The following is a 20,628-nucleotide window of genomic DNA, read 5'->3' as shown; positions in this document are numbered from 1 at the left end:
TTCAAAAAATATGAAACAGCAGGTAGCAATCACTGCACAGTTCCTGGGAGTAATTCTTCTCTGGCAATTGCTTTGCCCTCTAATCGTACCGACCAAAAGAAAAGGGAGTGTAATGATTCGAGAACAGTGTAATGTGAACAGTGTAACTGCAGAGGAGGTATGGGTGTACATTAATGTATATGCGCCATTCAAGAATTTACCATTACAATCTTTACAAACATATGGCGATGGTTGTATAACAACAACAGCTGTTGCTGTTGCTACTATTTAACAATTTATTTAGCCCCAACAATGTGCTGCAATAATCATGGAATATTTTTTTGCTGGAATGCAACTCTCAATGCAGAGTATGCTAGAGTCGCCCCAATACTGGGCTACCTTCAACTAAATTATAGAGAAAGTAGACTACTGTGTATGACTCTGTTAAATACAGCGCACTGAAAATGGAGTTTGTGTTTGTAGTCCTTAACAGAAAAGCTCATAATGTGTGAGCTACTTCTAATGGACTTTCAAACTCTACATTATAGGTTGTACCAAGCTTTTTGGGTCACTATTGAGTACGAAAAACAGAAAAACAAAAAAACAACCCCTGATTTCTTCCTTACACACCCAGCCAGGAAAGGCAAACAGCAGATAGTTAATGCTATATTTACAAAAGCAGCTCCTTAGGCGCACTGGATACCCACACTATGTGGTTGTCTACATAGCTGTTTTCCAAGTTTGTGTCTGGGCTTAGGTACCGTTGTCTGACGTAAGTGCAGACACCCAACCTGGGCCTTCTCAGATACGGTGAGCAGTCTCTTCCTCCACTTCCAACCTGTCCTGCATGCCCACCTCCAACTCTTGACTTCTCGGACCCTTCCTCTTCGCCTTTCCTGGCTCCTGGGTGGCACCCAACCCCAAAAATCTCTGCCCCTCCTCTCCTGGGTTCGCCTCCGCCCCCTTGCCTCCATCACATATTCGTCAGAGTGCTTCCAGTCCCTCTCAATATGTTCATAACTGTTATCATGTGTACACAGAACACAGATGTGTATACTGAATTAAGAACAATCACACACTTTTAATTTACTGGCTTTAGAATTTGAGATCTTATTCTTTTCCCACCTCCAGCCCACATACACAAAATTGTAGACTCCTTTGGGGGAAAGACTAATACACCCATTACGGAACAGTTAGATATATTATAGCCTATACTGATCTTAATTGATAAGTTGCAGAAAATAAAAGCCAGAGTGTCGGTGATTTAATGGACCGCTATCAGCATTTATATGATCTTGAGGCTTTAGTCCATTGTAATTCAAGCAAAAGATTTATTTAGTACATTCTCAGATAAGATTCTGTGGCCATGATAATCTAATATAAATTTAGGCACTCATGATCTTGTTGAAATTGGCTGCTAATTTGAGGGAAGGAGATGGGCAGTATAATGTTATCTATTTGTTTTAAAGGAACTGGAAGAAAATTGTGTTCTTTGGGAACAGTAAGTGTTCAAGGGGAAATCTGCAACCGGGCGTTCCATTGACTTTGTCCTTTTATCGGAATTTTTGATACATACACCGATTTTTATATAAGCTTTTCTGCCTTCCTTAAAAATAAGAATTGGGCATATTGGTCAGAATTAGGATCTCATTGTTTTGAATGGGATCAAACACATGCAGCTCTGCACTGCGTTGTTGACTATGTATTTCTGGGTTTCTTGATCACAGCCTTTTTATTTATTCCACGCCTTGCTGTTTTTTGCATTTAAAGTAAATATCACTACCCTCCCTTTCCTTGCCATACAGCCTCCCCACCCGATGCTTTCCCTCTTAAGATTAGGTAGGACCGCCTTCCCAAATAACCTTGCCCATTCTCGGCGCTTTAGGAAACATGCGGCGTTCGGATCCTTGAAGGAGAGCAGTTGACTTTCCTTTCAGACTACGGGGCACCGGGGTTATTGTATCTATGGAAGAAAGCATGTGTGAGAGTAATGAGCAGTGGAACGCCATTAGTATGCCTGAAATGATTTAATGAAAGCTTGGATCATGACACGTCAGGAGCTGTTCTTATCATTTGGACAGCTCCATCTGCATCCTTAATAATTAATTAAGTTCAGGGAGAGTTCAGCTTTGCGCACTCCTTTCGAAGGGCTCCTTCAGACAACACTTCTCGGGCTGCCAGTCCCAGAGAGGAATAGGCTTCTGCTTGGCTAAGAGCAAGGATCTGCGAGATAGAAGAGCAATTTTAGAGCTTGCCTCTGCCAGGTAACAAAAGCTCCAGGGAGGACAAACAGGGTCAGAACATGTGCAGTTCAGCTAGGTTACCTCAGAGTGGTGTTTCTGTTCTTCTGTCTTATCATATCCATGTCAGCACTTCAGGCTGTGTGGAATGAATTTTAAGCTGCTAAGCTCAATGTAATTCAATTGAGCAGCTTGATGGCTTTAATAAAACAAACAGTGCACTCTGGCAAACTCTGGTCAGAAAAGCCCACACTTTTGACTTTTTGTGTTTTGCCTCTTTTCGCTTTAATATAATTCAAGGAGGTTCGAGGTTGGTTAGACGTGTCATTTGTGTTGAGCTCCTGAGAGAGATTCTCATGAGCCTTAGGAATCGCCTGCAGGAAGATGACTGACCCAAAGCATTCTGGATGTGGTTCTGTTTCATGAATAGGGAAACATATGATCTCTAAAGAGATGACATTACTTCTCCTTAGTGATACTGTCCATCCAAGACAAAGTAACTTTGCAGCGATAGCATAATAGGCATTGGGATTTCATCCATTGGTCAAAATATTGGCAAATCCTCAGTGTGATTAATGGAAGTTTTAGAAATTGAGGCATAGTTCTTGTGCTAGCTGTATGGAGAGGGATGTCTAATACTTTATGCTTACCACATCCTAGAAAAATTCACCATAATGTGATAAACTTCTGTGATTCAAGTACATGTTTCCATAGCTGCAGATGCCATGTCAGCAATACACCATTCACTTGTTTATTAGTTTGGTGACATATAGCAAATTAAAACGACCACTTTTGGTGGAAGCAGGAGAACTGAAACTAACCCTGAACTGAAACTAGTCCCCCACTACTGCCACTGAAGAGGTGATCAGCATAAAGATGACATTGTGCCAGGTTGGGCTTATCACATCTTGGTTTTTGTAAGCCTTTTCTCCACACACATTGCCTCTTCTCTGCCCCTTTCTCAATTACACCAGGAACACTTCAATCAACTGTCCTTTCCCATTACATCTGAACTGGGAAACTATGGTTACCAAGTTCTCAAAACACAGCTTGAAGTTGGTTTAAGATCCTAACTTTTTCTGTACCTGGTAACCATGGTTTACCAGTTCAGGCACAATGAGAAACTATGGCTAAGTAAGTGATGTCTTGCTTTAACTGCATCAAGGAAAGGGGTTGCATATGCAGGCACAAAGCTTGTTCACTATATAATATAACAAAGCTTATATCCAAAATATCACTATTCTACACCACACCCAGTTCTACTGGTGCTACCGGATGGGCCTTTTAGTATTTCAGATGGCTTTTGTATAATAATAGTGCAGTAGTAGAAATGGTTTTGTTGACTTTATTTTACAGAGTTCATAACAGTGTACTGTTTTGGGAAATTGTGGTTTACAAATAAAGAAAATACATACAATATATGCATTGTACTCTTGTGCCTGGGATTTCATGCATGGCTCATATTGTGAGCTAGGACTAGGCATGCAGAAGTCTTCTTCTCCATGCACTTCACCCTCACTCAATAGGTCCACAGTTCTCACACCCTTTGAGAGGAATCATTAATCACAAGAAAATTACAAGATCATTTTATAGTGTTATGACAGCAGAAATCTTTCCGTGAGTCAGTTTGAATCAATTCCTTGAAGGAATCGATTCAGTGGCTTTCAAGGCGCACACAGTATTAATGTTCTTTAAGAAATTAAGCATTTAAACTGTCATATATATATCACCCAATCACACCTTACAAATATGTGTGATTTCTTAGATAGCAATGAGAAGAATCGGGAGAGTGAGGAATAAGCAAATAATTTCTTCATAAAAAATGCGAGTACAAGTCATTTCTTGTAAGTGTATGCTCTTCAACAAGTTCCTCTGCTCTGCCCCTTTCTGTTTTCCATGTTACATGATATTATGGCAATCTGTCCGAGTTTGTTTACCTCTTGATTAGAGGTGATTTATCTAGAGGAGATGCATTTTCCCAGAGCTCTCACCTACCATTGTGATGTTCTTACCAGGTGTGTGTGTTTAATAGCAAGAAAGCGAATACTTTTCTAATGGGTACTTGGAGCATAGGCAAACCAGGACTTCTGAATATTGCTTTCACAGAGCGAACTAGTGTTCTTTGGTTTGCTTGATGCTTTAAATTATATCATATTTCACAGAGATGTGGCAAACAAGTATCTCATGCTCTGTTGTCATATGTCTTAGTTGCTTTGCTTTAGAACTACAGTATGTTGTATTGTTAAAGAGACTTTCATTTTCACTTACCATCATATTACAGGACCTTTATCAGACGAATGAAAGTGCTGTGTTTCTTGTTGTGCCACCCTTTCTCTTTCTTTCACTTTCTATGCTTAAGCAGACACTCAATTTTTTATATTTTATATCAATCAATAAATTTTATTGTTTATAGCCAATGGCCATCACAATACAATATGAGCACAAATCACACAGCTACAAAACAAAAGACACAGTTTGCTCCAGACCAGGAAAAATCTAAAATGTCCAAAATTTAGGAACATTCCTTCTACTCAGCACCCCTAGGGTTTGGCACTATTCAGAAATGTTTCCCCTTATCTTTCTGGTTTTTATTTATGACCCCCCCCCCACCCCACCCAAAGGATTCTACTACTTTGGGCTGATTCTTTTGGCACTTTCAACCACTTTCAAATCAGATGTTTGCTGTAGGGAGGTAGGAGGCCTTGCTTCATAAACCATATTGATTTCCACAGCTGATACCCACAGGGATCTGGCTGATGTTATAGCATCTATGGCAATCCTCAACTCCTGCCACTGAGGAATGCAGTTGGAAGTAGCATACGGCTTAAAGGCCCAATTAGGGCCACCATTCCAGCATTAAACATGAGTAATGAAGTCATGATCCTGGACACTCTAGTAGCAAAGCAGAAAGCAAAGCTATGCCAGCAGAAACAAGAGATATTAGCATAGCAGCATGGACAACCACATCCACAGTATCCATGGAAATCTTGCACCAACACCAGTCACAGCCAGGCAATTTACAGTGACTTCAGGGGTGCTGTGATGCTATCACAGAAGCCGTTCCAACCCCCCCAGTGCATGAGCATGCTTGCAGGAAGAGATATTTGTGTCTCAGAAGCATCCGTGACTCACTGGTTAGGAGGACAGCAGCTGACCCTGCAGCCACAGTGGCATCAGCAGGATTTTGGATTTTAAAGCAGCCAAAATACAAAATCGGAAGCAGCCTGAAATCATAACACCTTTTGCCAGAACCAAACAGTGCCACTCCAGTTAAAGCAGGCAGCCAGTTTGTATAACCCAGAGTGTAGAAGGCTTGGGTATAGAAACTACAGGACGATGGCCTCACTGTCCCTTCCTCTGATAGAATGCTTAGTTAATATTCATAACAATGCACATAAAAGATGTGCATTACTGTCTGCGTAAGGTTGCAGCCATTTTGCAAGGGAGAAAAGATAGCCAATTCTGCTAGGAAGAATACACAGCAAAACAGCAAGGACAAAAAAAGAAAGCATTGTGAGCTGCCTGGTTGCCATAGAGTACAAAATAAATGCATTATTTACACTATGGCTTTACAGGGAAGTGGAAAGGGCAGTCTTTGAGTCATTGCTAATTCCTGCAGTTGCAACAGGGGATCAAACTGGCTTCAGTTTAACTCCCAGTATTGGTTGTAGTTTATTGTCAAGTAGTTCATATGTAAACAAGGTCATTAACATGCCGAAATTATTATTTTGCTTTGGGTGTCCCCTGCTTACTATAATCAATTGTTCTTTCTCCGTGATAATAACAGCACCAGCATTTGAGATGAGTTTGTTAATGTGAACCAGATTAATTTCACCTTGAGTTTCTATTCTCTTGATCTATAATGGCTTATTCAAAACCTGGCTAGTTCAGAATTTCCTTGTTTTATTACACATTATTTATATCACAGGCATGTAAAGAATCCACATCTAGGGCTCATTCATATGTAACGCTTAGTTCAGTGCTATATGATTGAGTTGGAATGAACCCAAGCAAAACATCTGACTGCGTTCTGCTCTCCTTCTCTCACATGGCAAAGAGGAAGCCTGGTTGGTTGTTAAGTTCAAACCAGGGGATCTGGTTTAAAACAAGCTCTGCTAAGTTTCCAAAGTAGCCAATTTCAGACCATGAATTGTTAAGCTGTCAAGGCCAGGCTGAACACTGATGAGTGGGTAGGGCTGCCATACGTCTGGATTTGTGGGGTGGGGGTGGATGGGGTGGGGGTGGGTGTCTTCCTAACTTCCTACTTTTTGAAATATGGCAACCCTATGAGTGGGGCCTCTCTGTTGCTGCAACTGCCTCATTGGGTGCACTCCTAGGAGTAGCTGAGAAATGCAGGACCGATACACACATTTTCCTAACTTGTAGGTGTAGTTTTGACATTCCTTGCCTGACAGTGCCGTGACACAAGTTGGCTTGTTAAACTAACCAGAGTTTGTTTTAAAACAGGATCCCTGGCTGAAACATAAAGGCACACCAGGATCCTTCATAATTGAAACTAGACCCTTTCAACATTGTTCTGCTGGCAGCATTGCAGGCGTGCGCAGTTGCACAAGTCCAACGCAGTGCTCATTTTGGCTCATCCACAAAGCACTAAACTTAGAGGGGAACTGCTGCTCTGAGTAGGAGACTTGGGTTCAGGACTCCCAACTTGAAGGGCCATTTCATAAACTAGGCAATGGCTTACCTCGTCACCACCAAGTGCAGACTCAACATGGAGCAGTAGCCAGTATTCACACTTTAATTTTTTAGACGGACACATGAAGCATCTTCGGTGTACATTTAAAAAGACATTGAAATATGTTTCCTAATGTTCTTTTGCACAGGAATGTTTAACATTAGGCAGTATGAAGCACAAATAAACTCAAACCAAAACGTCAAACCAAAATGAACAATATTACAAGATGTGCACTGAGTGAGAGTGGCTGGGCTTTGGCCATTCTTGATCTAATCTTTCTTTGCAGCCGCTTTGTGCAGACTGTTCTGTCACCAGCCCTAGAATAATTTGGAAAATAACCACTTTTTTTTTTTTTACTTTTTTTGTTTAGTCTAGAGCATCATCATTACCTAACTTGTTACTTGAAGTAGTTTAATTTCATTGCTATCTGTTTTGACAGCTGAATATTATCTTCCTGGTGATCACACTGTACAAAATGGTGAAGCACTCAAACACTTTGAAACCAGACTCTAGCAGGTTGGAAAACATTAAGTAAGTGCTTTGTGTTTGAATCAAGAACTGTGATTATTTTTTCTGATTGTTCCAACTGATTGAAAGCTCCCCCTTTCCATTAGCAACACTAGGCTTTGTTTCCCAGCACCCACAGATGTCAATTAGAAGTAAACAGCACCAATCCTGCTCTCGTCATATTTGTTGCTATAATGATACAGGCAACGCTTGAAATTAAATAACTTATGCTTGGAACAATGGCCAAGAATTTGTTTTGGTGCATTCATGGAGATTCCTCAGCAATGTAGCAAGTTCATTTGCATTTAAAATGCAGCTCCCAAACGATGTTCCTCTTTGCATAGCTGGTGTTGTTCTGCTGAGTATGTTTCGTTAAATTATTTTCAGATGCTAGTGATTCTCAGCAGTTTCCCCATTCATAATCCCACTCCCCTAAGAGAATTTGCTTCTACTTCTTTTGTTATCTTGAAGATTATCTGTTGCTTTTCATGCAAATTTAACAAATATTTACTTTTATCCTGTGACTACACAAGAATCACAATATTCCCTTTCTTGAAAGTAGCGCAATGGCTTAATATTCTTAATGAGAATCTTACAGTGGTGGATCATGCTTTAGGTCAGAGGTAGGCAAGATAAGATTCCACTGTCCAATTCCAGCCCAAGCATCCATTATGTGGGTAAAGATTTCTGGGAGGGAAGCCTTTGGGTTGGTTGGGTGGGATAAACACTTTGGACTTACATTGCCTACCCCTGCGTTAGATTATTCTATATTTAGACTGGAATTGTTTTGCCAGACTTAAGAGGGACAGGACTTCCCCCCCTAATCATAAGCACTCTTACTTGGAGGTCAGATCCACTGACGTCATTCGTGCTCCCAAGTGAAATGTGCTTAGTAGTGGGCTCTTGAATTGTCTTTGAATGCAGAATATGGCAAGGGCAGATTTGCAACAAAGCTAGCATTACAAACTAGAAGTTGCTTAGATAGGTCACAATATCAGCTTCATTGCATGTTGCATGTTAAGAGAGAGAGCTAATCTTTAGCACCTCTCTTTTCTTCCTTTTCTTCCTCTTTCTGTCTTCTCATCCACACCAGTAATTACCGTGTTTGTGATGGCTACTATAATACGGACTTACCTGGGTAAGATAGAACCCTACATTAACAAATTTAAAGCATGACTTTTTAATTTATTTATTTTTTAAAAAACAAAACTTTACAAATTTGGACAATTTTCTGGATTGTCCGTAATTTTAATTAACAACTTTGGAGATAATCTAATTTGCTAAACTATTTCCAACTATTATATGCTTTTTATTATTTTAAACTGCTTGCGTCTGCACTTTGAATTTTCTAATTTTAACTAATTTTTGTATAAAATTACTAAAAATGCTTTCTTATTAATTTCAATTTAAATTCTGTCTAATGATTTTGTTTCTCTTTTCTGCTTATAATGCTTTCTAGCTATGAAGATAATAAGCCATTTATCAAGTAAGATCATTAGTTAGATGTGGAATGCACTGAATAAACCCCTTTCCCCTTCATTCTGTGCTGTCCTCTGCAATTTCTCCTCCCCCCCCCCCGAAACTATTCATGACAAAATATCCTTCAAAGACTTTCTTTTGTGATTAAATCCATATATTTGTCACATTTTAGTAAGGCACTTTCATATGAAAGTTAGAGTACCTAGTTTAGCAGAGTCTTCAAACTTTAGGTTATCAGCCTTTGATCTGCCATTTAACTTTTGTGTATTTGTGTTATTTGTGTATGTGTGTGTCAGATGCAAGCACAATTGTTAAAATATGGGCACCCATTAGTGGGTAAAAGGGACTTTCAGATCTCCAAATATACACGCATACATACAGATAAAGCAAAGGGGTTTCTGGACCTGGTACTAGAGCATTGCATTTTAAAATAACTACCGCTGCTGTTTTCATTGGAAACGAAAACGGAATTGCTCTTCCTATAATAGATAAAAGGTTAAAGCCAATAATTTATAATTATATATGACTAAAAACCTAGTAAAAATAAATTGCAGCAAGTAAACTTTTAATATGCAATTTTGCAATGTGCATTTTTTACAAAACAAAACAAAACGGCAGTGTTACTTAAATTGCTTTTCTTTTTCAGGTCTTGGGCCCTAGGTGCATTTGCTCTCCTGTGTCTTCTGGGCCTAACATGGTCTTTTGGACTGCTTTATGTCAACGATGAGACCATTGTGATGGCATACCTCTTCACAGTATTTAATTCTTTCCAAGGAATGTTTATTTTCATCTTTCATTGTGCACTCCAAAAGAAAGTGAGTCATTGCACATATACACTTTCTCTGTATCTCCAAAATATTTCCAGTATCTCTTTTTAAACAAGGCATTATATATCAATAGTGCATAGACAGGTGGAACGTAGCGCTCTGTTGTTTAACGTGTGATCCAGCTGCCAACAAAATTGCTGTTAGAAGTCCTGATTGTTAGGTTACTTTACCCATTCTTCTGCATTCTTGCGATACTCCCCCTAGGTGGCAATGTCACAGACGAAAGTGAACACACGCCAATAATTGGGATTGTCTGGATGCAGTTAGTCCCACATTACCATGTTTAATGTGGGGCAATCAGAGCAGAATTCTACATGTGTCTGTTCCGAAGATCTCAAATGAGATCAATGGGGCTATTTTCTTACCAATCCTAGTGCCAATGACTTGCAAGGCAAGATGGGCCATAAACTAGACATGTAAATGTACCTATCTTTAAAAAAAGCTGCAAAGCCACTTAAGAACATGGCCATAGCAGTGGGGGGGGGGACAGCTGCCCTCCCAAATCAAATAAATCAATAAAAATACATAACAGAGGTTTTCCCCACTAGCATGAAGCCTGGCTATGTCCATGCTTAAGAAAGCAAATAAATAAATAAATAAATGGAATCAGAAACCATTCTAAAAATGAATGGGTTTTGTTGTTCAGCAAACATTTATGGCCTCTGTTATGCAACATGGAACAAATAAGTATATTGTGTTTAACTATTAAACCAGGGTAACTGCAGTTCTTCTCCCCTGAAAAGTATTGGTGGATGGGGAGACACTGTTAGCCATTGATCAACCCCTGTAGCACATCTTTCTTTTCATTTGTGATTTTTCTGGCTGATGGTAGATTTGTTCATTATGAGGTGAAGCTTTTAGCAAAAGTTGATCCCCAGCAGGGCTCTTTTCTTTCCATCCTCCAAGAGCAGGATTGTACTTAAGATATAGGTAAAATACTATTTATAATCAGCATTTTAAAGAGAACTGTGAAAATCAAATTACTGTTCACACATTGGGATCCCTGATTCATAGGACATTTCACTAATTTGAGATCATTGGATAAAAGGCATGCTGATTATTGGCTGCTAGTTTGATAAGAGCTGAATCAGAAGTAGCCTTTTGTATTTGAAATGAAGTTGGCATTTCATTATTTTTTTTACAAGTGGTATACTCTCCAGTTTGAGTGTGGCTGCTATGATACAGGCAAAGTGATTTGCGTCATGAAATAGGGAATTGCCAGTTGGGCAGTAGGTATTTCCTCTGATTTAGAGGAATGAATATTTGAAACATTTTAAAATGAAAATAGTCAAGATACAAATGCTTCCTAGACTAGGCTATTATAAAACAATGTTGTTGTTGTTTTAAAAAAACCCAATAACATCAAAAGGCACATTGCCTTTATTCCTTATTCGAATTATGTATTGTTTTTATACTATGTTGCAGTAGTCAGAAGCAATATTAAGTGCCAGTTGAGCGTGGAAAAAGCTTAACCTTCGCACAAGATGTTTCATACCTGCAAGAAGCATTCAGGCTGCCGTTTAAGCTTTAAAAAGTTTCAGTGTCTTTCCCTGGATATCATTCTACTTCTGTATACATAGCTAATGTGTTCTTTTTATTCTGTTATTACTAGTTGGCCACTAAATTGAACAGAGAAATAGAATTGTGAAAGTGAAAACTATTATGTTTCTAGTCCTGACAAGATGATAGTGCTGTTACTTCCTTCAGTTTTGAACAAGCTGTAATTTAGAAATAATGACAGTGGAATGTGCTGCACTGACAGATAATGTACATTCACAGCAGTATAGACATTAGGCAAAAATCAGCCCCAGGGGGTGGTATTTGGGAGGCAGGGGGAATTAAAAAGACGGTGGCAGTCTCTGGTCTCTCTCTCTCTCTCTCTCTCTCTCTCACACACACACACACACACACACACACATATATTTTGCAGCTTATATAGGAAACCCATACTATGTCCATTCTCATCCCTGGCCTAAATTTCTAAGGCCGTTAAAATCTTTCAGGCTGTAATCCTATATAAACCTGAGAGTAAGCTCCATTTAAACTGAATTGGACTTGTTTCTGACTTGACATACATAGTATTAATTTTATTTCCCTGGGGGTATTAGCATCATTCACTTAGCTTTACATTTTTGTGAACTTAATCACGTTAGACATTGAAATACAACTTTATTTTGTGCCGTCCAAATAAATTCAATCCCAAATATGTATCCTTGAAATTAGCAGTGTAGCTCCCAGTAGTGGTCAGTGGGGGTGGCAACACTTACCTAATCTCCCATCACCTAGGTTTACTGTGGAGGAGCGCGTGAGGTGGGCATGATGCAAATGCACCAGTGGGAGCACCAGATTGGCTCCACAGATGCATTTCCACCATGGAAACCTCACCGCTGGGCTTCCCATAAACCTCGGCTGCACTGGTGATGTTATTGTTCCATTTCCCAAGCCACTACAACTATGGTGCCCAGCTGTCTTCAATGCTCTCGTTCCACTTTGTTAACCAATAGAGTTGCTTGGCACAGACTTACTTCAAGCCGTAAGCGGTCACACCAGACTATGTCTGGAATTGTTTGCAGTGTACTGGGAGAGCCAGTCGAGACGCAACCTCCACCTGGTCATGGTTCGAAGCCACACTGGAATGTGAATCATGGGGCACATTTTGTCTGTGATTTCCTTCTACCTGCAGTTCCCCAACTAGGAAGATAACTAGAGGCATAATGGCAAGGCATAAGAGAGGCGAGGATTTTGTGCTTCACTGACATGCTTTTAATTTTGTAAAAATTTAATACATTTTTCTTAATTTTCTTGGAAATATAAAATTGGCCCTGTTTCAGAAGGCCTTGTTTACCTTTGCTGTCTGCCTCAGATCTCAGGAGCTAGAAATATACAGATAGATACATACAGAAATAGATTATTTAAAAATGAAAGCATGAATATTTATGAGCATCAATGTTAACATACAGGTGCGTAAGGAGTACGGCAAGTGCTTCAGACATTCGTATTGCTGTGGAGGATTGCCAACAGAGAGCCCACACAGTTCAGTAAAGGCATCGACTACAAGAACTAGTGCTCGCTATTCCTCTGGCACTCAGGTAACAAACATTTTGACAGAACCTTTTAATGACAGCATCTTTTAATTAAGCTTGCTTATAAAAAGCCCGCTGAGATGCGTTCCATTCAGATGCACTAATTGTGTTCTCATTATAACAGCCTTGATGACAATTGCATGCTTTTTTTATATATTCTGGGCCTGATTCTAAACATTCCTTCAAGGTTGAGCTTCATAGTAGTTACCGTATTTTTCGCTCTATAACACGCACCCAACCATAACACGCACGTAGTTTTTAGAGGAGGAAAGTCCGTAGGCATGCCACCCGTAGGCATTTCCTCCATAACACGCACAGACATTTCCCCTTATGTTCTAGGAGGAAAAAAGTGAGTGTTATGGTGCAAAAAATACGGTATTTATTTTTTAGTTTTTTTAAAAAAGAAGACACTAACAACAAACTCTCTTATTGGTCCATAAGCAGAGTTAGAGCTTACTTATGGCCAGAAAGTGGCCAAGAGATGTGATTTTTAATTGCATGTATAGTCAGCAGTAAGTCTGAGACATGCTGAATATAAATCAGTTCAGGAGACTACATGTTTCACAAATGACTTTCCATTTTACAAAGGTAAATATAACCATTTTCAGGAAGTTTTCCTGTATGCATAATAATACTACAAGTAGAGAAAGATAGTAGCCTGATTGGGCTGCCTGTTTGATCAGTGACACTAAACATAAATACATTGTTACCATTCCTTTGAAAAAGAAGTCCAAACATTTGCTTTCTGTTAAATTTATTTATTTTTAATGCAACTAAAGAAGCAACCAACAAATGCATTCAACCTCACTTTTCTTTATGTAGGCTAGGCCAGTTCTCTTATCAAAATGCTGCAGCTAAAACAATGCCAGAGCTCAGCTAAAAGAACGTGCATTAGATGACTTTCCAGCCTTAAAAATTAAGTGCATCACTTCCCTCTACACTTTGAGACTGAAGTTGTTGCAACTCAGCCTGGGCACAAGACTGTCCAGCACTAAGTGCTCAGGCTGAAGAGAAAGATACCCAGCAGCATGAACCAGCTGTTGTCCTAAGTGGCCACCAAAGAACCAGAAACTAGTTTGAAGCCAAGCGTACCACAGCCAGTTCCATACTCCTCTCCAATACTTTGGTGGTAAGAACATGCATTGCGGCAGGCATGACAGAGAAGTTGGTTAACAGTGCAATTCTGTGCATGCTGACTTGCATGTAAGCCCCACTGTGTTCACTGGGTCTTACTCCAAGGTACGCTTCCGTAGGATTGTAGCTAAATGTGCCAGGTTGCCATGTAAGATGTGACAACTATGCCCTATTTCTTCCGTTAACAGAGCCGAATAAGGAGGATGTGGAATGACACTGTGAGAAAACAATCTGAATCATCCTTTATCTCAGGTGATATCAATAGCACTTCAACACTTAATCAAGGTCAGTTGCTGGACACATCACACTCTAGTTCTGTTCTTTCGGCGGTATTTTTTTCAAATAAGAATTTAGGAGAATTGGGTTGCAGTAAATAAATCAAATAAGCAGATGTGCTCTGGGGTAGGTAGGTTAAATATCTCAGCATTGGAATGGAATCACACACACACACACACACACACACACACACACACACACACACAAATGTATAAAATTATAGCTCAACTCGGTCTTGAACACATTTAAAACTTAGTTCCCTCATGCTCTTTGCTCAGGATTGAATCTGACATTCTTATTCATGGAAATCGTATTTAAATAAGTCTCATCAATAATTTAAACATAAAAGCAAAGAACATAATTTTAAACTTTTGCTAACCTTTGTAGTCTAAAACTGAAACAGAACTATACCAGCACAGTGACATTGTAAATGCATAAGATTTCCATATGCGGACATTTTGCCTGTGAAATCAAATTGACATCAGCTCTATACAAAAGACATCTGCAAATAGGGTTTTCCCCACAGTATAGTTTTGATCATATCTGTAACGTACAGCATTTGTCTGCCACATGACAACCTGAAAAGAAGGAAAGGAGGGGAAAGCCACAGAACAGACTTAAGATGTCTGGTCACAGTTTTATCACTATAATTCAGATTGAATGTGCTCATGCATTGAAAACTCTTCACAGAAGTATACTAAATGATTATGAAGGCTACCCATGCCATCTCCAGCAGTAAACTAACCAAAGCTTCTCATCCAAATCTTAATATATTAATAGACACTTTATCAAAAAATACTAATGTACAACTCTGTACCCCCCAAAATCTCAATCCAAAACCTGCAGTATTTATCTATTTTGTTAAAATCCAAATTGAGTTTATAGAGAGGTCTTTCCTGGTGGTTTGTCATAACAAAAAAGAAAAAAGCCCAGTAAATCTATGTTGATCCACAAGAAAATTCCAAAATCCACAGTTGATGTTGTTAGCTATAAGGCATGCATCTGGAGTCTTGATGGATGTTTCAGTTCCTTTATTAGGACCAACTAAAATGTCAGAAAATAGTGTGCAAGCTTTCATATTGCTCAGACTCTTCACCAGGACAAAAGTTACACAATGCAGGGAGTGTGGGCAAAGTGGGACAGATATGGAAATCCACCTTTGGAATAAATCTAGATCTGCTACCCCCAGCCTAGTGCTGTCCAGATGTTTTGAACTAACCATCAGCCCTTCGGCCACAGCCAGCTTTTCCGGCAAATTGAAAATGCTGCTAGGGTAGGGCACTACTGTGATTTTAACAAGGAAAAAAACCAATCCAATTACAGCCTCCCTCTCTCCAGAGGAAGTAACCTCTTATCTAGGCTGTTACCACATTTTTCTGAATGCTGTATCCCCCTGATGCCACAATAGAAAGTTTCCATTCCTTCAGGGATTGGTGTTGGGGTAGGGGAGCCAGAATGTTTTTTGTTCAAAATCATGGTACAACCAAGCTCAAATGCTTCTTTCTCTGTAAAGAAATAGGAAATGGATGTAGAATAGCTGCTGGCTGACATTTATCCCTGGCAAGCAACATTTACATAGGCCCCAAGCCAGATTTTTATTTTTATTTTAAATGGCGTGTGAATAGAACATATAGCACTTCTTTTTGTTGGAAGAAGTAGAAAATCGTCCATTGTCTGACTGGTTGTACTGCCAGGATTTCCTCCAGTTTCCTTGCAATTCTAGGGTCTGCTGTATTGAGCTAGCTAGTTGGGCACAATCTTTAAGAGAAAACAGCAAATCCCATTTGGAAGCATCCACTAATTTCCATGAGCTTTTGTGCACTGGGACTTTCCCTATGAAATGTGCTCTGAACTTCTAGGTAGCCAGTGCTGCATTTTTCAGTTAAATAATAATAATAATAATAAAGACCATGACCTTTGAGTTCTCAGAGCCAACACACTAGAGTTAGAGAATCGTTAGTCTTTCCGCCACAGCGCAGAAATTAAGACAGAGGTGGGGAATTATGGTAATTAGCTGAAATTGCCATGTGGTGTAAAGTTTGCAATGTACAGCATAGGGGAAGATTCTTTGAATTGCACTTTCTTGTATTTAGATTGCATCTTTTTTAAAAAAATGTGAAAATCAAATAAATGAAACCAAACACCAAATAAGATTAACATAATCTGTCAGTAAAGCAATTCCCTGAACTGCAGGATTTTTGCTACCTACAGTAATAATATTTTGAGTAGTGATAAAGGCATTAATATTTAAAATGTAATATCTGCTGCTATTGCTACAATGAGAACCTAATCAATTTAAATTTTGTATGTAAATTTTTTGGCTGCTCTCTAGCTCATTCTGGACATGTAATATATTCAGACAACATCCACCTCTCCTACCCACTGTCACACTGCTCAACAGAACGGCACTTTCGCCTTGCTTGTGTATATATGATGCATTTGGGCCCACAAAGACTGCACTATAATTCCATCTCCCCTGACAACTGTATTAATTTAAGATACCCAAGATCAATACGGGTTTTCAAATGCCTAGTTTTTAACAAATTGCTTAGAAACTTTCTCTGCTTCTTTAGAGGGCATATGCAAAAAGTGTTGATGCATCGGGATTGAAATTGCAGAAATAAGCTGTTTGCTCTAGCTTTCAGTGTGTTCATTTAAGATTATTGTTGCAGGGAGGACAGACATAACTTAAACATAACTCACTTAAAAATCCTAACAGATAGCGTTGCAGCATGAATCCGTTTCTCCCGTAAGAATTTATGAATGATTTGCCCTCAACTCCAACCCCCCACCCCCTCCATGCCTCCCCTTAAGCATGCGCTCCTTTGCATATAACAAGAAAGGTTTCATGCAGCTTGCCATCACTTACCTTTGGCTGAAGAGGTTGTTTTTCACTTGCCCCCCCACCCCCACCCCGGCTAAGTTAGTAATAAACCCTGTAGGTTTCAGAGATTGACCGGCGTGGCTCTAAATTAACACAATTTTGATTTCTCTATTACGGCGCCTATTACCCATGCTTAAGGTTAGAGACATTAAGCTGTAACATCTTGAAATAGAACATTGGTCTTTGCGTTTAATTGCTATTCTTGTTTTAACAGTGATTTTGTATAAATTAGCAAATGTCATTCTTAGCAGGTGTTTACTTTGGGGATTTGGCCAGCACCTGTGAATTACTGAAATCTAACTACATTTTCCCTCTCGTCCTTCAAATTAGTAGTTCAAATACATTCAGAAATGTTCGGCTGAATCAAATTTGACAAGATATACACGACTCATGATGACATTTTTGTAAAAAAAATACATATACTTTATTGGAACTGTCAGAATCAAATTAAGGAGCTGATGTCTCTCTTTCTGTTTCTTTGCTTTAGGAATGACTGGCAATTACCTACTAACAAACCCTCTTCTTCGACCACACGGCACTAACAATCCTTATAACACATTGCTCGCTGAAACCGTTGTATGTAATGCCCCTTCAGCTCCTGTGTTTAACTCACCAGGTGTGCCCACACTTTGGGATATGTTGCTTTTGCTTTTGTTTCTTGATGGTATTTTGCTCAGAGCCTCCGTCGGTTAATTTGGCCGGGGACCTAGAACTGCCGTCCATATATTTCTCTCTCTCCGTCGAGAAGTACTGCTGATAACGCCAGGCTTGTAAAACTGCACTATATTATAGTGATAATGCCTTTGCCATAATAGTATTTGCCAATAATCCTCCCATGTTTTTAACACAGGTGGCATAAATCTTAATATACTATTACAGGACTGACACTCCATGGTCCGAGAGCCCATCTTCAAGATATATATCACTTAGAGGTATCATGTCTATGCAATATAAAATTAATCTGAAGCTTGCTTAGAAACAATCTGCTTACGGAGTCGATCAGACAATTAAACGCACAAAGAGGCATTTGACACCCGGATCGTCCTGGTGTGGGAAACTGAATCCGGAGTCATATTTAGAGGCAAACTATAGTATAGTGCAGCTTTATAGGAACTCCCCCCTTTGGCTAGAATTAGAAGAACATTGTTTATGTGGGATGCACAGTCTGATCCTAAGACGTATTTGCTGCACCAGCAACTATGTGCTTAGGATGGGGCGTACCTCCTGCTCTGCTACGAGCAACTGTCTCCTAACTTGACACTGCTCTGATGCATTATTTAGTTGCCAGTACATTAATTCAGCGCTACGGGCAGCCATGGTAGCATCAGGATGTCAAGGCTTTATTACTAACCCTACCTTTGTTATACTATACTATCCAACTGCTTTTCTTAACTTCTGAGCCAGTTCAAAAATTAATGCATCTTTATTAATTATTAGTGGAATAAGCCATCAAATATACTAGCCTCGAATGTAATTGAAATCCTGTGTTAAGAATTTTATACTTTGTTATATATATATATATATCTATATATAAAAAGCTGTTGTTACATGTCAAAGTTCCTTATTCTTTAAAACTGAACTGCAGTTTCTATGTTCATTCTCGTGTTTTCTTACTTCCCTTATGCTTTCCTCTAGCAACCTACAGAGAGACAAGTATGGGAGTAAAACTTAACTTTGCCTATCAAATGTAAATTTTTTCAGCATGATTTTTAATGGGCACAATTAAAATATAACTAGCGGTCATGAAGTAGACTCAGCGGGCAAGTGGTTCACAATTTGCAAATGAAATATTTCCACGCTCAAACAGTACATGTGTACTGCTTTTCGGAGAACAATCTAAAAAATAATAATCAAAAATCAAATCACAAGAGGTCTGTAGCAAGCCCTATTGGTAACTTATGATATCCAATGCTGAAATAATTTGCTGCTTAAAACCAGAGCACAGTTGAGCAGAAATGCTTAATAATTGACTTAACATTTCCACATTCCCACAGTAATCTTGCTACAGGCTATGAAAGACTTCAAGTGAATTACCTGATCACGGGCAACTAAACTTGCCTCTTTAAAACTGGTTGAAGTACATTCAAGTGTGCTTAACTCTGCAGTATATCATAGAAAATTCATTTTGGATTATTAAATATGCTTCAATATCTCTTTAATAGAGGATAAAGTATTAGATTATTAAAAAGAGAGAAAGAGAGAGAGAATGCCTTCAGAGGGGAAATTAATGCCGGCATGTGGTCCAAGTGTTGCCTCTCTCTTATAAATGCCATATGTTTCGTATGGATAAAGCTTTTGCAAGAAAGATCTAGGAACATATATGAAAATACCCAGCTACAAAAGTTGTTTAATCAAAGCAGCCTAGAGAGGCTTTCAAAGAACTGCTATCCTTTTAACTAATTCAGTACGCATGGATGGCTAGAACAACACAATACAAGATTAGCTGCAGTTATTCCACTTCAAAAAAAAAAGAAGAAGTAGTATTCTTTGACCAAAGAAAAGTCACTTTTGGGCATCAACCCAATCTTTCTATCTTTATAGAAGCAACTTGAATTTTCTTGCTTAAGCTGCAGCTTTAAGTGCAGTCTGAAAGTAAAACAGGAAACGTTCTTAGAGGCACACACAATCTTTTATTTCTCTGTAACAACTCCAAGCCTTGCATGTGATGATGCAGCAGCCTCACAGTGGTCAGTTCCATTCCAACAACCGTATTTCATGCTTTCTTAATTCCCCCCCCTCCAAACATTGCTCTTGAATTCTAAAAGCAATTCTTCTAAAAGTTCACTAACAAACCATCTAACTTTATCCATGATACATGCCATTCAGTTTCTTTCATAGCTTTCTTTTTCTTCTTTGCCTGGGAAGCACTGTGATGTCTTTAGTTTACATGTCTTTTGTGTCTCCAGAAAAAAAATGGAATTTCTTTGTATAGAAAAAGAGCATGTCGCCATAAAATTCCAGTCGCCCCCCCCTTCTTTCCAAAACTTCTTTTCATCTTTCCCGCAGATGTATCCAATTTCTCCATTTCTCCAGCAGTTGAAAGATATCGGCCCTGGCTGATAATCTCCTCCCATTCCACAGCTAATATCTCTTCTTTGGTTAATTTCTGTGACCCATGCTTAGAGAAACCCTTGACATTTCTGCTTTTGACTTCCATACGCCCATAATGTCTGTGGGCCTAACTCTTTAACAGACTATGCTGGTTCATTCAGTGCTGTCACTGTGACTGATGCAAGCTGCAGGCGAACTTTGACCTCCTGAAGCCTGGCGCCGTTGCTGGCGGAGAGAATATTAAAACGCAACCAAAAATTAAAAATGAACAAAACAAAAATCATATTGGGGGAAAAAAAGAGAGCTGTTATTGCTAGTAATCTAATTTGCTGAACCCTTGCTCTGACTAAGTTGCTGAGAAGCTCAGTAATTCTTCATCATGTTACAATAAATCATTTTACTTTCTTTTATATATCAGCTACTCTTAGGCCAGATAGCCTGAGCAGACAGACATGATGTGAGTTGTCCAAAG

The 20,628-nt window shown here is 39.1% G+C and overlaps 1 protein-coding gene and 1 long non-coding RNA gene across 20 annotated transcripts in view; one reads left to right on the top strand and one right to left on the bottom strand.

Moving 5' to 3' along the window:
- Window positions 1–20,628, top strand: part of ADGRL2 (adhesion G protein-coupled receptor L2) — a 246,900-nt gene that overhangs the window by 224,085 nt on the left and 2,187 nt on the right. For 5 of the 19 annotated variants that reach the window (XM_082228074.1, XM_082228062.1, XM_082228073.1 and 2 more), the window contains 8 exons: window positions 7,355–7,446; window positions 8,516–8,560; window positions 8,882–8,908; window positions 9,548–9,716; window positions 12,689–12,817; window positions 14,134–14,230; window positions 17,593–17,721; window positions 18,741–18,758. In XM_082228074.1, the coding sequence (XP_082084200.1) occupies window positions 7,355–7,446; window positions 8,516–8,560; window positions 8,882–8,908; window positions 9,548–9,716; window positions 12,689–12,817; window positions 14,134–14,230; window positions 17,593–17,721; window positions 18,741–18,758 (706 nt within the window). Of the gene's footprint in view, window positions 1–7,354; window positions 7,447–8,515; window positions 8,561–8,881; window positions 8,909–9,547; window positions 9,717–12,688; window positions 12,818–14,133; window positions 14,231–17,592; window positions 17,722–17,955; window positions 18,038–18,740; window positions 18,793–20,574; window position 20,628 lie in introns of those variants that run through there. The other 14 variants (XM_082228077.1, XM_082228079.1, XM_082228063.1 and 11 more) reach the window with 12 other exon arrangements.
- LOC309535258 lies at window positions 1,992–7,343 on the bottom strand. The gene is made up of 2 exons (XR_014221160.1): window positions 4,488–7,343; window positions 1,992–2,202 (listed from the first exon to the last, which is right to left on the bottom strand). It is a non-coding gene; the product is annotated as an uncharacterized lncRNA (long non-coding RNA).

Source organism: Podarcis vaucheri, assembly GCF_965113315.1.
Source record: "Podarcis vaucheri genome assembly, chromosome: 6".
Lineage (NCBI taxonomy): Eukaryota > Metazoa > Chordata > Lepidosauria > Squamata > Lacertidae > Podarcis > Podarcis vaucheri.
The sequence above is the reverse complement of the archived record's forward strand: the minus strand, read 5'-3'. Positions and strand labels throughout refer to the sequence as shown.